This window comes from Saimiri boliviensis, chromosome 3 (assembly GCF_048565385.1).
Source record: "Saimiri boliviensis isolate mSaiBol1 chromosome 3, mSaiBol1.pri, whole genome shotgun sequence".
Lineage (NCBI taxonomy): Eukaryota > Metazoa > Chordata > Mammalia > Primates > Cebidae > Saimiri > Saimiri boliviensis.
In genome coordinates, this window is record NC_133451.1 from 41,333,075 (window position 1) to 41,350,946 (window position 17,872).

The 17,872-nt window shown below is 41.4% G+C and overlaps 1 protein-coding gene across 9 annotated transcripts in view; it reads right to left on the reverse strand.

Moving 5' to 3' along the window:
* The window catches only part of ATP8A1 (ATPase phospholipid transporting 8A1), a 249,992-nt gene extending 232,647 nt beyond the window's left edge, over window positions 1-17,345 (reverse strand). For 5 of the 9 annotated variants that reach the window (XM_074396074.1, XM_074396072.1, XM_003940967.3 and 2 more), the window contains exon 1: window positions 17,065-17,345. Coding sequence is in view for 4 of the 9 variants with exons in the window: in XM_074396072.1 (XP_074252173.1) it covers window positions 17,065-17,113 (49 nt within the window). In the remaining 5 variants the exon portion in view is untranslated. The remainder of the gene's footprint in view (window positions 1-17,064) is intronic. The other 4 variants (XM_074396070.1, XM_074396068.1, XM_074396071.1 and 1 more) reach the window with 1 other exon arrangement.
* Between the last annotated feature and the right edge of the window lie 527 nt (window positions 17,346-17,872).

Consider the following 17,872-nt stretch of genomic DNA (forward strand, 5'->3'; position numbering starts at 1 on the left):
ATTAAATTAGTTACTATAAATGCCTATACGATCATTAACCCCACTGACTTCAGTAGCAGTGTGTTCATAGGAATATAGAACTGAATTAAAGCTCTGAATGAGCTAGGCCTTAAAAAGTACTGGGGAAAAAAATGAATGAACAATGATGAAAGTTATTTGAATTATTACAACTTTCATTTTAGAGCTATTTATGTATTTTATAACACACAAACAGGTAGATACACAATTGGTTCCAACAGACGAGTCCTTGTTTTATGACAAGCAGAAACACCCAAATAACATTATGCTGTATATGTATATGTAATCTAAGAATGAGTCAGTGGAGTTTAACTGGCACCTGCTTCTTATCTCCACTGTGACTTTGCAAGAGAGAAAAAACAACTCACCTTTATTATTATTATTTTTTAAACAAAGCCTCAATCATCAAAAATGTCCAGTGAAGAAACTAAAATCTTCCTGCCCATTACAACTTTGGTGGGTACATCAGTACAGCACACACAGGAACATACCGTATCCACAAGCAAGAACAAGTGTTTTATCCTACAGAAACAGACACTACCTAGGGTAAGGAATGTGTGACACTCTCATTTGCCTGTTGCTAACAGTGTCACAACCAGGTTTGCAAAATGTCCAACAAGTCCATTAAACAAAGCTAGAAAAAGAGGAAACCCACAAAAGAGCATCTGAGAACTCCAGCATACCCTAACTAGACTCTGAGAATGGGTGTGGCTCTGGGATGGCTCATCTACCACAAGCACTGTGGGCAGTATTAAAGAACCCACCAAGACTGGTCAGACAAGATGGGCTCAAAGAGCCAAAAGTCATTTTCACAAAACAAAGTAAGGAATGGTTGGTATCCTTCAGTTTGCCAGGATGTAGCTAAAGAAGAAGACAGAAACCTCCACTCAACAGATTAAACTAGGATGTGTGAATGACAGCTGGTGGGCTGTAAAGGCTTAAAAGACTCAGCACAGCACTCAGTGACATTAAAGCAATGACACCTACACATGCGTGAGATTGCCGTATGCCCTACTCAATCCACAGGTAGAACAAAAACGATGCGAGGGTGGATGAAACAAATGCTTCAAGAATCTCCTAATTCCATACATAAAAAATCACCCCATGCAGAAAGTACCTCCAAATGTGACACTTGTACCTCGAGATGCTAATTAGAATCACAAAATTAGCTCCCCAGACCTGCTGGTACCGTGACCACTGCCAATGCAAGGTGCAATGGGCACACAGATGAATATAAGAATACTCCATGAGATTTCAAAACTACTCCAGCATTTTTAAAAGCTCAGTTTCCAAAATCTGAACATCTTGATCTTATCCCAGTCACTCACCAGATGCAGATTCAAGAAACATTTGCTTAGCACCTACTTTATAGCCAGTGCTTTCATTTAATATATCCGCTCTGGAAAATGTCCCTGCAGTTTGGAGCACCTCAGGAGCCAAAAGAACACAGTGATGACATAAGAAAGACTGTTCCTATCAACTCCGATTAGGGAGCAAATGTGCTGGCAATGTAATTATAGATTCCAAACAGATTAAATCCTTACAGTTCCTAGATACCTAAAATTCACAGCAATGGGGAGCATGTATGACATTAACAGGTACATTTACTGAAATTCTAAAGAATATTCAGAGAAAAGAAGATGGGGGAAACAGAAGATGGAAATTCTGAAATCCAGATCTTAGGATGAATGCAGCACTCCAAGAGAATAAAATAAATGTCTACAAACATGTATTTTTGGCACATGGGACCTTCTCACTCCTTTCTAAGATGCAAGCTGGTTTTCATTCCTTCATCCCAGTGTTTTCTATTTCAGTAAATGGCACCATTGTTTTGGGCTCAGGGCCCAAAACTTTAGTCATTTTTGACTCCTTTTTTTAAAAATTCCATATCCCATCCATCAACAAATCTGTTGGACTATCTTCCAGCTATATTCTGAATCTCGACCACTCTGCATCATGTCCACTGATGCTTAGTAGTTAAAGCCACTATCATTATTCCTTGTTTCAACCCTATTCTCAAGATGAAATCAGAATCCCTGGGGGTGGGACCAGGGGTTAGCATGATGAAAACTCTTTGGGAGATTCCAATGTGCAGCCAAGCTTGGTCTCCACACTATCCAACAGGAGGATGTTACCACTTTATCAAAGAGGAACAGCAGTCTCAGAGAGCTTACGTGATATGCTCAAGGCCACACAGCTTTGAAAGGCTAGAACACAGATATTACTCCAGGCCTATGAGAAGTCCCAGTGCCTTGTTTCACTTTCTTGCCAGTCAATTATTCATAGGGCATTAGCTTAGAATGCTAAAGATAGCTTCAAGTGTAGTTATATCACAAAACAAACATGCCCTACTTGTTAAGTGGCTACCATGTCAAGTCATCTGGTACCCAACAGACCAAAAACACATGAAACATAAAAGTAAGAATGGTGATCAGTTTGCTTCAATTAGTTTTTATTTAAAAGGTCAATTTTAGCTGAACATATGGAAAAAGCATCTGACCTTTTATAAAGAAATCTACTAAGCTCAGACTGAAGGCTTTCATATTTAAGCTTAGTTAAAATGAAAACATATAGGAGAGTGGTTCACCAACCACAAGGATAAATTCTACAGGGAAATTCACTTAATAAGTTCAAGGGGGATTCAATTTGGCACCTGGGGAAATTAAAAAGGGTTTTTTTCCTTTTGCTAATAGTATTCACTTGGAAGTCAACAAAAGGCCAACTCATGTAATGATTCTTTTACTGAACTTTAAACAAAAAGAAATCAGTCGCCATCTGGGGTTTAAATTGAGCCAACAATTCAGAACTTTCCCTACTCTATAAGATCAAATTCCGCTTTTAAAAAGAATTTCCATCTGCAAAGTACAAATCACATTGTCACCTAATAAAAGGAAAGTCTAAATGCAGAGATGAATAAGGCTAGATGAGAACTATAAAATAAACAGCAATCACAAATACCAGACACAATGGACTTGATCTACAGTGCTATGGTGTTTTTCTAATCCTCAGAGCATCAAGTGATAATCTTCCTACCCAGCAGTGGCCACCAGCAGTATCCTAAAGCCAGAACCCAGCGCCCATCAGAGTGGCCACAGAGAAACACGCTGGCCAAAAAGTCACAATTGGCCTCATCTCAGCAACTAAAGAAGGCAGGTAAATTGGGACTTCTGGTAAGTTTTCACATTTTGTACATCAACCTATAAAAGATGATTTCATGTCATGATGGCATAAATCGGTAACTGTAGACGAAAGAAAATATACTCCTTGAAAAAAAAAGTTGCCAAAGAAATTTCAAAGACTTTTAACAAGTCATTATGCTATTTTTTCATGCTGCAAATGACTGCATATTTGGGCTACAAATATAGGCTGAATAAAGCAACTAATTACAACAACATACTAAAAGCAAGCAGGTTAGCAAAAACCTAGTCATGACACTGCAGAAAAGCTCATATTGAACAAGCTCCCAGAGTAGATATAACACCAGCTAAAAATAAACTAAATGTGTTGTTCTCTTCACTTGGTTGTACTGAATTGAATGTTCAATTCAGAATTTTAAAGGAAGTCCTCAAAACCTAATAAATAGTATTAACATATGACCTCGACCATTTCTGAGAGGGGAAATTAAGAGGAGCATAATTAGTCCCATTAGGTAATTGGATAACAGACAGTTTACCAAAAACATTGATTTTTTTTTGGTAAATATTTTTGGTAAATTGTTTTTCTATCACCCAGCTAGCTAATGCTGTTGGTGTCTTGGCTCACAACCTATATAGTTGTATACAATATTCCCATCCTTTCTGCCAGCAAATAAATTCCAGGTTCTACACCAGTGTTTTTCAATACCACTGCACATTAGAATTTCCTAGGAGATAATTATTAATGCTTGGTCCATATCCCTATAGATCAGACCGACTGATTCCATCATTCTGGGATGGGTCTAGGCATCTGTATTGTTTAGAAGCTCCCCATCTAATTCACTATGAAGACAGGGTTGAGCACCACAGGATGTGGCTATAAAAGAAATTCACATTTCACAAGCGTCCCGCTGCCCTGTCCACATTGGACATACTTTTCATTAAAGATAGCAGAGGGATTCTTCCTGTCATTTCTCTAACATTTACCCATGACAATGAAAATAACATTAGGAAAGTTGAGTTAATTCTACCTGAGAATATTTATCACAACAATTCTGGCATAGATGGTAGACTAAACTCAACTTACAAACTTAACATATAGAGTAGCCACCAGAATTGGGTAGAACTTAGACCTGTTTCATTTCTTTGTTCAGAGACAGAACATGGCCTAGGTTAGGAAAGAAAAAAGAAAGTAGAGGAAGACAGACTAGAAGGAACTGGAAAGGGCCAACAGTCACAGCCACTGGGATGACAACAGTGGCAGAGCAAGAGATCCAGGAGAAATGGAAATGGGCAACAACCACTCTCAGAACCAAAGATCTGCATGGGGCAACAATGTGGGTTCAAATGAGCTGGCCCAAAGTGGGTAAAGTGAAAGCAAATGATACTCAGAAACCTTGGCGGGCCTGGTCTGGCATCAAAACTGCTCACAAATGCTGAGCACTAGAGCCCAAGCTAGGGTCAAGAACCAGCATCTCCTCTCTGAGAGGGAGACTGCCAAGAGCAAGGCGGGGCCCCATCCCAGAGCTCTATAAGCTGCTGGGACAGGCACTCAGGGTCGGGGAAGTGGTGACAGGGTGTTCACGCCTCATCATTAGACTGCTAAGTCAGAGCTCTTTAAATGCCAATGTTAAAGATTTTGGGGACTAAATCTACATGGGGTTGAGGAAGAAACAAGGGGAAAAGATGGTCTGTAGAAGCTGGAAGATTTCTTTTACACAATTTTAGCTTTACTTCAGGACCAGAATTAACCATGAGGACCTACGTTACAGAAGCTGAACTGGCCTAGGCTGGTATCAGAGCAAACCATCTCTTTGACTCACCCCTGCATACCACTGTTTGCTTGCTTCACTCACGAAGGCCTATCTTATACTCTAAACAGGTCTGGCCCACCTAAGTGGTGTCCTAGTCCAGAACCCAGGCTGGCTTTGGCCTTCTTAGCAACATTCTGAGCTGTCACTCAACTAATCTGATATTATTAAGCACAGCTCAGATGGATCAAGATCAGTCATCTCCTTCAAAGACAGCTCACACAAAATAACGAACAGAGGCTCTAAAGCAGATACCTCCCTTTGCCAAGTCAATTAGAGGTCTAATTAGTCCATGAAGCCAAGTTCTATATAGTCATCCCTTTAGAACAAGTGACAGTGATATTGTACATAAAAGAATACTACTCAGAGTTTTACCTATTTCACATCTCATGCAAACATTTCAATAAAAATGAATAGGAAGACAGGGCAGGTTTAAAATATATTTGCCAAATGTATTTTAAGAGATTTTTTAAAAAATGGAAACAAAACAGGCCACAAAAGATGCCACAATGTACTAATATAAAATCTCTAAATTTCCACAAGGGCCAAGTCAAAGGCAGTATTATCTAAGCACCAATATAATGTGTGAGGTTTTATACACACATGATGCCTTCCATTGTTAGGAAGGGACTTGAATACTTAAATCTACGTATGTATTTCTAGTAAGCTTACTTTGAGCTATGGGTTTCCATTACAAAATTTTACATTCTGAAAAAATCTAGTAAATCCTAACATGTAAGCCTATGCCAGAGGTATAATTTACAACTGTGCTGTTCAATACAGTGACCACTAGTCATATGTAGCTACTGAGCACATGAAACAGTAGTCTAGACTGTGATGCACTATATATATAAAATACCCAACAGATTTAGAAAATGTAGTACAAAAATTGTAAACTATCGTAAATTTGCATAACAATATCAAAATGATAATATTTTGGATATAATGGGCTAAAGAAAACATTTATAATACATACTAGTATTTACATATTTAATACACTACTTGTATTATTTACTATTAAATTATAGTATTAAAATTCATTTCACCTATTTCTTTTTACATTTTAAATGTAGCTGCTTGATTGTGGCTCACATTTTATTTCTTTTAGTGTTGATCTGAGATATAAATGCTGATTTGATATGGTAAGTAGATTCCATGGACCCATTAGTTAAATCTAGCTGGTCTAAATTTGACCTTATTCCTAGTAAAAAGGAGAAAAAAAGAGTAATATCTCAGCTATCATGTCAGGACTACTATAAGAAACTATAAAAGTAGTAAGTTGGAAGCAGAGTCGACAATACATGAGCAGATGAAAATGAACTATTCTTGCTCAAAAAGAAGTAAAACCAACAAATACTTGGTAAAGTCTTATTAATTAAAAATCTCCTTTAAAAATACTTTAAGATACACAATATAATTTTAGAACGTACACAGACAAAAATTAACTGAAAAACAAACTGAAATGAGAGACTTCAGACTGATACCAATATCAAGGTACCAGTAATTGAAGAGGGAAACTAAGCATACATGACTCAATATAAGAAAGATGCCAATTCTCTTAATATAAGTTTATAAACAATGCAATTCCAATATATACCCCAACATATTTTTTAACTCGATCCAATGATGTACTCTTAAGTTCAAGTAGAAAAATACACCTGTGGGAAAAAAACAGAAAAACCTTGAGAAAACAGCAAAGAAAATGAGATGGCTAAGAGAATATTTTTTATTATGTTGCAATAAAAGAATTTGATACCAAGGGCTAAAAGGGACCAAAATAAAGAGACGTAGTTGTGGGAGAGAAAGAGAGACTGACTCTGGAAAAAAAACAAAATCATATATATACATGAGAAAGTACCTCAAAGCAGTGTGGGAAGAAAGGATTACTAATATATGGTTATTATGTCAGGTAAATAATTTGAGGAAAAAATTAGATCTAGGCCTCACATTGCACCACAAAGTAAATCCCACAGTTTAAAATGAAATATAACTGTTTAAAATGAAACCCGAAAGTACTAAAAGAAAAACAACTAAAAAATTATCGTAATGAAAAATATGACATTAAAGCAGAAATTTCAAAATACAGAAAGATTATACTTCATAAAAATTAACATATACACGCTAAAACACTACAAAGATAGACTATAAATTTTAAAAAGTTAGTATCTTTTTTTTTTTTTTTTTTTTGAGGCGGAGTTTCGCTCTTGTTACCCAGGCTGGAGTGCAATGGCGCGATCTCGGCTCACCGCAACCTCCGCCTCCTGGGTTCAGGCAATTCTCCTGCCTCAGCCTCCTGAGTAGCTGGGATTATAGGCACGCACCACCATGCCCAGCTAATTTTTAGTATTTTTAGTAGAGACGGGGTTTCACCATGTTGACCATGGTTGGTCTCGATCTCTCGACCTCGTGATCCACCCGCCTCGGCCTCCCAAAGTGCTGGGATTACAGGCTTGAGCCACCGTGCCCGGCCAAAAGTTAGTATCTTTAACATGTAAGTTCTCAAAATTCAATACAAAACTTCATGAACAATTCAGGAAAAAAAAAAAATCACATTTACCAAAAGATGTTCAACCTAATAAAGCAACGTAAACTTAAAGACTTACTTTTTACATTGCATATTCATAAGGATTAAAAAAAAAACAACGCTATACAATGCTGCAAAAGGGATAAACAGGCACTCTTGTTCACTTTCAGTGGGAGTGTAAACTGGTAAAATCTTTCCAGCAATTTTCAAATCTGTATCAAAAGTCATAAAAAGATACATACTTTTGACCCAGAAATCCCATTTCTAGGGACTTTGAAGAAAACCATTAGAAAGGTGTACAAAAAGATACAAAGATGCTTACTCAAGAGTTTCCTTAAAAAAAAGAAAACAAAAAACTGAAATGGCCTAAAGGCCCACCCATAGATTTCTTCAGTAAGTTACTCTGTACTAACATAAAAATGCTGTCATAAAATTAATGAAATTGATCTGCTCATTCAACAAATATTTACTGAGCTGCTACCAAGTGTCAAGCACCATTCCAGGCAGTATGGATAAAAGTAGCAACAGTAGACAAAATTTACACAAATCTATATTGGTACACATATCCATAAAATGACTAAAAATAATGCAGATTACCTCATTCTTCCTTACAAATATATCTTTTCTGGAAACAGTTGGGAAGAATATATACTAAAATGCTAACATTATAAATATATACATTTATATAAAGCTTATAAAATTTTATTTTATTCAAATTTACAATGTGAATATATTTCGATGGCATAGTTTGAGATGAATTTTACTCTCTCCTGGAAGATTTTTTGAAGCATGAGTTTTTCTCAGTGAGCAGGAAGTACTTCTACAATCAAGATTCAAAGTTAAGCTCTTCCATTAAAAATAAAGCTCAAAAGCTCAGAGTTATCCATTCATTCAACAAATATGGAGTGGCTACTATGTGGCTGACAAAACTCTAGGTGTAGAGGGTAGAGTAGTGAACAAATGTCACAAAAATGCCATATTGTGGTGCTCAGGTTTCAGTAGGAGGATACCAACTACATCTAGATTTAGCTCAGAGTATTTTACAAATTGGATTATAAGGCATTTTCATTTTTAGGACATAGATTCATCCTTTTAACCAATGCCTGAGCTCCTACTGTGTGCCAGGCAATGTCCTCATGGGGAGCAAGACATCGGTGGACAAACCAGACAAAAAACCCTTGCCCTTAGGAAGCTTACTATCTAGAGAATACAATCGTTGGAAGATTTGGGTTCCTTTCACTAAGAGGGAAAGAATGAAAGGAAAAGCGGTGGCCTTCATGTCACTGCCATTCTAATAAAATCATGTGAATAGAGAACCACACATCAAACATTTTGTCAACTTCAAAAGCATCCTCTGACCTATGCAAACTTTCTTATAGCTGTATCATAGGTATACACTTCAACTGTTTTTGAAATGACAGAAAAAAAAAAAACAAACCCATGAATTCTGCACTGAAGATTAGAAAACCTAAAATAATTAGATCTAATACACTTATATCTCCAGAACTACACTAAGTAAAACAACACATTTGAGATTTTCAAATATTGATGACATGCTATATCACTACACTCACACCTTCACACACAGTGCCACTTCAGATGTAATGGAACTCATCTCCATGTTTCCTTTGGGACCTCCTTCATCCACCATGTCCTTTTGTCCCACCACCCATTCAGCCAGCACACAGCAGGTGCATAATAAGTGAGTTTTAAAGGAACAAAAACCTTAGTCATCTTTTACCTAGAATAGCCTCCTAAATTTTTCCTTTAAGGACAGCTTACAGAAATTACTTTTTATTCCTTTTATTACCTTTTATGTAAATGGAACATAGTATTCTGTATAGTTACAAACATTTTAGAGTTACCTTTTAGAACAACAATTCCTAAAACAACTTCTGGACACATTGCGTAGCCCACATTTTACATAATCAAATAAATGTTGTTAAATTTTAGCATTATAGTATTCAACAGAAGAAAATGCAAACCACTGGATAGGTATGTGACATTTTTCTGTGTGCATTTCTTTAGTTTTGAACAATTTAAAGCTTATTATATTGTAAAGCATGAGCTCCAGAGCAGTTTCTATTTTATCCAAGCAAGAGCCTTTGGCAATCTGAATACTTCACTGTGACTGATTCTGCTGCCTGCCTGGTATAGTTTGGCTGTGTCCCCACCCAAATCTCATCTTGAATTGTAAATCCCACAATTCTTACATGTTGTGGGAGGAACCCCGTAGGAGGAAATTGAATCATGGGAGCGGTTCTTTCCCATGCTGTTCTCATGATAGTGAATAAGTCTCATGAGATCTGCTAGTTTTGTAAATGGAAGTCCCCTGCACAAGCTCTTTTTGCCTGCTGCCATCCATGTAAGATGTGACTTGCTCCTCCTTGCCTTCTGCCGTGATTGTGAGGCCTCCTCAGCCAAGTGGAATTGTAAGTCTATTAAACCTCTTTCTTTTGTAAATTGCCCAGTCTCTGGTACATCTCTATCAGCAGCGTAAAAACAGACTAATACAGTACATTTGTACCAAAAGAGTGGGTGCTGCTGAAAAGATACCAAAAATGTGGAAACAACTTTGGAAGTGGGTAACAGGAAGAGGTTGAAGCAGTTTGGAGGGCTCAGAAGAAAACATGAAAATGTGAGAAAGTTTGGAACTCCCTAGAGGCTTGTTGAATGGCTTTGACCAAAATGATATGGACAATGAAATCCAGGATAAGGTGGTCTCAGATGGAGATGAGGAACTTGTTGGGAACTGGAGCAAAGGTGACTCTTGTTATGTTTTAGCAGAGACTGGCAGCATTTTGCTCCTGCCCTAGATATTTGTGGAACTTTGAACTTGAGAGAGATGATTTAGGGTATCTGGTGCCAGAAATTTCTAAGTACCAAAGCATTCAAAATGTGACTTGAGTGCTGTTAAAGACATTCAGTTTTAAAAGAGAAACAGAGCATAAAAGTTTGGGAAATGTGAAGCCTAACAATGCAATAGAAAATTCCATTTTCTGAGGAGAAATTGAAGCCAGCTGTAGAAATTTGCATAAGTAATGAGTAGCTGATTGTTAATCACCAAGACAATGGGGAAAATGTCTCCAAGGCATGTCTGAGACCTTTGCAGCAGTCCCTCCCATCGCAGGCCTGGATGTTCAGGAGGAAAATAAAGTTTCATGGGCCAGGCCCAGGGTCCCTCTGCTGTGTGTAGTCTAGGGACTTGGTGCCCCTTGTCCCAGCCGCTCCAGCTGTGACTAAAAGGGACCAAGTTACAGCTTGGGATGTTGCTTCAAAGTGTGGGCAACCCAAGCCTTGGCAGCTTCCACATGGAGTTGAGCCTGCGGGTACACAGAAGTCAAGAGTTGAGGTTTGGGAACCTCTGCCTAGATTTCAGAAGATGTATGGGAACACCTGGATGCCTGGGCAGAAGTTTGCTGCAGGGGCGGGGCTCTCATAGAGAACCTCTGCTAGTGGAAGGGAAATGTGGGGTCAGAGCCCCCACACAGAGTGCCTGCTGGGGCAATGCCTAGTGGAACGGTGAGAAAAGGGCCATTGTCCTCCAGATCCCAGAATGGTAAATCCATCAACAGCTTGCACTACACACCTGGAAAAGCCACAGACACTCAATGCCAGCCTGTGGAAGCAGCCACGACGGGGACTTACCCTGCAAAGCCACAGGGGCAGAGCTGCCCACGACTTTGGGAACCTACCTCTTTTATCAGTGTGACCTGGATGCACATGGAGTCAAAGGAGATCATTTTGGAGCTTTAAGATTTGACTGCCCTGCTGGATTTCAGACTTGCATGGGGCCTGTAACACCTTCATTTTGGCCAATTTCTCCCATTTGGAATGGCTGTATTTACCCAATGCCTTTACCCCAGTTGTATCTAGGAAGTAGCAAACTTGCTTTTGATTTTACAGGCTCATAGGCAGAAGGGACTTGCCTTGTCTCAGATGAGAGTTTGGACAGTGGACTTTTGAGTTAATGCTGAAATGAGTTAAGACTTTAGGAAACTGCTGGGAAGGCATGATTGGTTTTGAAATGTGAGGACATGAAATTTAGCAGGGGCCAGTGGCAGAATATGGTTTGCTGTGTCCCCACCAAAATCTCACCTTGAATTGTAATTCCCACAATTCCCATGTGTTGTGGGAGGAGATAATTGGGTCATTGGCACTGGTCTTTCCCGTAATGTTGTTGTGATAGTGAATAAGTCGCATAAAATCTGATGATTTTAAAAATGAGAGTTTCTCCACACAAGCTCTCTCTTTGCCTGCTGCCATCCATGTAAGATGTGACTTGCTCCTCCTTGCCTTCTGCCATGATTGTGAGGCCTCCCCAGCCATGTAAATCTGTAACTCCATCAAACCTCTTTCTGTTGTTAATTGCCCAATCTCCGGTATGTCTTTATCAGCAGTGTGAAAATGGACGAATACACTGCCCAATAACCATACTCCCTTTTCCTTTTGTAACATAACACTGGGTAATCTGCCCAGCTGTAAATTTCCATTTCCCAGCTTCCCCTGCAAGTGGAAACCAATGCAAAATAAGCATTAGTTTTTGTGTGGTGCTTTCAGGAAAACCGGTTTGTCTTTCACCCTTCCATTTTCTCCTGGCTAGAACTATTGTACATGATGGCTGGCACTACAGCAACCATGTTGTCACTTTATGGAAGTCAAACTCTCAGGACAGTGAAGCAGAAAGGCACTAGGAGCCAACATCCCTTATGACTTTGTGTGGCATGCATAGCTGACTCTGACTGTCTACCTTTATACTAGTTTTACAGGAATGAGAAAAACTATTTTGTGTAAGATCCCATTATTTCACTCTGTTTCCAGGTTACAAACGCTGAGTTCAGACACCCATTTGATTTATCTGGGGCAGCTAAATAAAGAGGCCTAAAATTCTTAGTCTTCTGCTTTATCTACTCTTGCTTTCTGGCAAATTTATCTACTATCAGGGCTTCAACTACTCTCTCTCAAGATTCCCAAGTTTGATGTTTCCACATCTCACCTCAAAATTTCCAACTACCTTTAAAACATGTGCATTTGGATATCCCATAGTTAGCTCAAAATTTGAATTAGTATCAACTCTTATTTTATTAATCCTCCTTCTCAATTTCCTTATTGTTTAATATATTTTCTCAATGAATCAGGTTCAAAACTATAATGGAAATTTCCTCAAAATGTGTTTCACCAGCACTAGGATATCTTGGGAGGCTCATTAAGAATGTGAATCTGCAAGCCCACCATAGATTTTCTCACCAGAATGTTCATGAGCCAGCCCAATAAGATCCCTGGTAATTTATGAACATATTACCAATAACAATACCAATGTTATTACAAATAAGATCCATGGTAACTTATTAATATTAGAATTCTAAATTATTGCTTTTTTTTTAAAAAAAAGTCCTTCTCTCTCCTTGTCCTATGTCTGCTAAATATTCAATAAATAGCAAAGTCCTCTAAAATGACTGATACAGTTTGGCTGTGTCCCCACCCAAATCTCATCTTGAATTGTAGCTCCCATAATACCCATGTGTTGTGGCAGGGACCCGGTGGGAGCTAACTGAATCATGGGAGTGGGCCTTTCCCCTGCTTTCTCATGACAGTGAATAAGTCTCAAGAGATCTGATGGCTTTATAAAGGGCAGTTCCCCTGCACACACTCTCATGCCTGCCACCATGTAAGATGTGCCTTTGTTCCTCCTTCACCTTCTGCCATGATTGTGAGGCCTCTCCAGCCATGTGAAACTGTGAGTGAATGAAACTTCTTTTTCTTCATAAATTACCCAGTCTTGGTTATGTCTTTATTAGCAGCCTAAGAGCAAACTAATACAATAAACTTTGTGATCTCCTTTCCTTCCACTCTTCCCCTCACTGTTCCTAATTCCACATTCTTTCCTGCCTTGGGACATTTGCTCTGGCTGGAACACCCTTTCCCCAGACCCCCACCAGGCCAACTCCCTTATCTCCTTCATGTCAACTTTCAGTGAGGACTAACCTAACCTATCTGAAATTGCAATCCATCCACCAACTTAATATATTTTGCTTTCCCTTTATTTTCCCCATAGCATTCACCACAAAACAAATTCTATAATTAGCATATTTTGTATGTGTGTTGTTTCCTTCCTCACTAGAAAGCAAGCATCTCCAGGGCAGTGCTTTTCCTCTTGTTAACTTATGTATCCCAAGTGCCTGTAACAGTAGTTGAAGTTCAGTAGATATCTGTTGAATGAGTTAATGATTCAGTCAGAAATCTGATTCATCCCTTCTCTTTCTCACTGTTCCACTCCAATACTAATTCTGGCTTTTGTCATTTTAAGACTCTATTGCAACAGTCTGTCTACAATACCTTTTCCTCCAAACCAGTCAACACGCTTCCAGACTTACTAAGTTACTACTTTTAGGATATCCCTTCCTCATAACAATGTGGCCCCCAACTGGCCCTGTTAGATATTATATATTGGAGTTGTGCTTAAATAAGAAATTAGCTGCAGTGAACTCTAAGATCCTGTTCAACTATTTGGTCCTGTGTCCAAATGACTCACCTTGGCATTTAAAATGGTCTGTAATCTGGCAGTCGTCTACCTATCCAAACTTATATCCTACTCCTTCCAAGTTTCCCTCTGCTCCTGGCCAATTTCCTGAAGAACTCTGAAATAAGCCATGTTCACTTTCCCCATTTGTTCATGTCATGAGTGTCTTCAATGCTCTCCCATCTACAGAAATAAATGTCAGTATCCTTTAGGATCCTGCTGCATAGACTGTGATCTGCAGGCCTGCATCCTTCAGCATTACCTGTGAGCTTGTCAGAAATGTAGTAACTCTGGCCCAACTCCAGACCTCGTGAATCAGACTCTGCATTTAACAAGATGCCCAAGTGACTGCTATGAACCTTTGAGTTTGAGAAGCACTGTGTGAGGGGCTCATCTCAAATCACACCTCAATGAAATGTTCACTGTGCAAGCCTCATGTCCAGAAATAAGTGTGTACTAAATTCCTCATCTTCCACAGGTCCTGCGTCCCCACAGCATACACAATGTTCAATTAACAACATCCCCTCTTAGACTATTTATTCCTTCTTTAAATCCGTTCTCCCCTGTTCGGTTGTAAACAACTTACAGGCATGATAGTCATACATCTGGCCAATCTGGATGCCAGGAACAGAAACTCATTCAAGTCATTTCAAGGGGGTGGGGGGTTGGGGGTGTGGGGAGGGAAGAAGAACTTATTTTAATGCTACTTGGGAACTAGGGCTATAGAATTCAGGTAGCGCAGGCTCCAAGGTCTGCCCATCCATTCCATTCTCTTTGCTCTCTCTCTACTCACCCATAGTTTCTGCTTTCTTCTATCAGCAGCATTCCCATGATCTATTATGGCCATCCATTGTCTCCCCGACCAGTCTGTTCACCTCTACTCCCTTCTGCTTTGACTCTAAATCTCTAATTTTAATGCTTCCAATAGAGATATGATTAGCACAGAGAATCTTTTTGAGCCAAACCACAAGGTTACAAATGTCTGAGTCACATATAAATTGGTTGCCTCTGGGTCAGGAGCCAACCATGGTCCAATCAGCCTAGGCCAAAAGGGCTGCAGTTCAGAACAAGGCCCTATAGGCAGCAGAGCCTCTCCCAAAGGAGAATATTCCTTAGGAAAGGTGGGATTGTATTTCTTAGGAAAGAAATATTTCATAGGAAAGACAGCTGTGGGCAGAGCAGGCAATAAGCCAAAATGCCAGCCCCACAGAGTCATTATTTGTCTTCACCGCAGTCCCAAGCACAAGGCTGAAGATATAATAAACTGGAATCAACCAATATCAGGGGAAAGGGTCATTCACCAGGCACTAATATGGCGCTGACACTGTGCTGGATACACAGGGAATACGAAGATTAAACAAGCTGCAGTCATTGTCTTCCCGGAGCTCTTAATCCAAATGTGTCACTGAACTAGTTTCTTGACCTTGGGCAAATTACTTAACCATAATGGGCCACAGTTTCCTCAACTATCAGATAGTACTCCACCTTCACCAACCTCCAGGAGTGTTGTAAGGTTCTGTAAGGTAATCTTTCTAAAAGTACTTTGAAAAATACACAAGCCAATCAAGAACAATACTATAGCCATATAATCCCCTCATATGCTACAAGGTTTGCATTGCTTTCACATTTTTTTGTCTTGCCCCTATTTTGCACAATATATGATCCGTCAATTGCTATTATTTGAAAGAACACCACCAACTATTACCATTTCATTACCTCTATGACTAATTTCACTCAGAAGTGTAAGAAAAGAATGTATTTTTACAGGGTGCATTTAAAAAATATTATAATCTATTCAACTGTGTATCAAACTGTAATGCCCTATGTATTTTTGTGTATTACAAATGACAGTATGTACTGAATTCCTATGCAGTACACAGGCCAGTTTTGACTCGTATGGCCTTCCCTCCACAGCAGTTTCATTTAATATTTTCTGAATACTGGAATCAGACAATCTCAGGGACTCTATTTTTACAGGGAGAGCCTAAGGAGAAAAAAATAAAATGGCCTGTCTCCATCCCTGAAATCCAATTCTCTTAACTTATGTATCTTTTTATCTAAAACCACTTTACCGCCTCTTATACTAAAAGATGGAAGTGGGAATCAGTGATGCTGGCACGACTGATTTCTGAAAAACATGTTATTCCACCCTCTGCAGGACTCAAGTACAGGTTTCTGGGAGAGGACAAACTAACCTCCGGATATTTACGGTCTTGGCTTTGACGTGAGCAACGTCAAAGAATATTTACCGAGTGCCTGCCACATGGCAGGCAGGATGTTGAGGGCTCCTCGAATACGATGAAGAGTCTGGGCCCTCGGAAAGCTTCCTTGCTTCTACCCCGGGGCATCTGTTGCTCAGTATTGACAAGTGTGGCCATTCAAGAGCTGGCCCCAGGTGGAGCAAAGAAAACAGCTTTCACCTGGCTAAAAAGTCAGCTCAACTGGCAGAAGTGCGGGTTTCGGGCAAAGTAAAACAAAAACGAAACCTCAGACGCCAGCCTGTGAGACTCGGCTGCAGGAGACAGAATTGCAGAAGCTGTAATGCAGGGGACCCACTCGGAACCCGCCCCCGATGAAGGCTCCCCGCAATCCGAGAGGCAAGGGACTACCGATCAAAGGATCCTGCAGCCTGGGAAAAGCAAACTCGCTTCGCTAGGAGCTCTGATAGGGGATGGCAAAAAGGTGGGCGCCGGAGGCAGGGGCGGCGGGCTGGGGATCTGCTCACCGGGGGGAGCTGAGTGGAAATCGAGCTGGTGGGGAGGGAGGTGGGCAGGGCGGGTGAGCTTAGGGACTGGGACCCAATGGTCACGCTGCGGTGCAAAGCACGCCTCAGGGCTCCCGCCGAGGGCATCCATTCGAGGGGACTGGAGCCTGAAAAGGGTCTGCCAGCGCAGTGGGGGTAACGCGGGGGGAAGGGTCCAGTAGGGGCCGGGCGCGACAGTCAGACTGCCGGTGGGAAAGGGGTGGGATGCGGTCTCTTCCTGGATAAACACACACGCTCACACGCACACTCGCAGCCCAACCCAAGGCTAGCCCCGAGCCGCGGCAGCCCCTCACCCTCGGCGCGGGAGCGGATCTCCGACACGGTCCTCCGCATGGTGGGCATCGCGGCGGCGGCGGCCGCAGGTGGGTCCTCAGCCCGGACTCTGCACCTGTCACGGCGTGGTACGGGCGGGAGACCCGGCCGCGCCGCGCGGAGCGCTCAGCTGCAGCCTGGGCCGCGCCGCCCACCTAGGGCAGAGCCGCCGCCGGGCCCGGCCCCCGCACGCCGGCAGGAGGAGGAGAAAGGCGGCAGTGGCGGCGAAGGTGGCGGCGTCTGCGGAGCTGGGAGAGCTCTGCCTGCAGCCGCCGAAGGGACTGCTCGGCGAGGGGCGGAGCTCGGGCGCAGGCGCCGGGGGAGGGGCCTGGGAGGCGCGCGCTCCCAGCTCCCGCGGCCGCTTGGCGAGGAAGGCGGGCGAGGGGCGGGGAGAGTCCGGGGGAGCCTCCTCCGCCCCGCCCGCTTCGGACCGTACCATCACTCAAAGGGTGATCGGCTCTCAGCCTTCTGAATCCTCCGGCGTTTTCGCTCCGCCCCGTGGAGTTGGCTGACCCGGTCCCTCCTCCAGGCCACCCCAACTCTCCTAAGTCTTGCTCAGAGAGGACAGAATGCTCTGACTACTGCATCCTCACGAATCCCCTCCCGCTGTCCCTGGCTTTCGTTGGTAGTGGAGCCGCCTGCCGTCCGGAAAGTGGTGTTGGGTCTAGTCGGCGGTCGAAGGCGAATGGATCTGGGACTGCAAGATTTGTCCCCAAGCCAGAGCAGGGGAAAGGAACGACTGTTTGCCATCTGGGTGTAATTCTAGTCTCTCTGCACGCCCATCCCAAC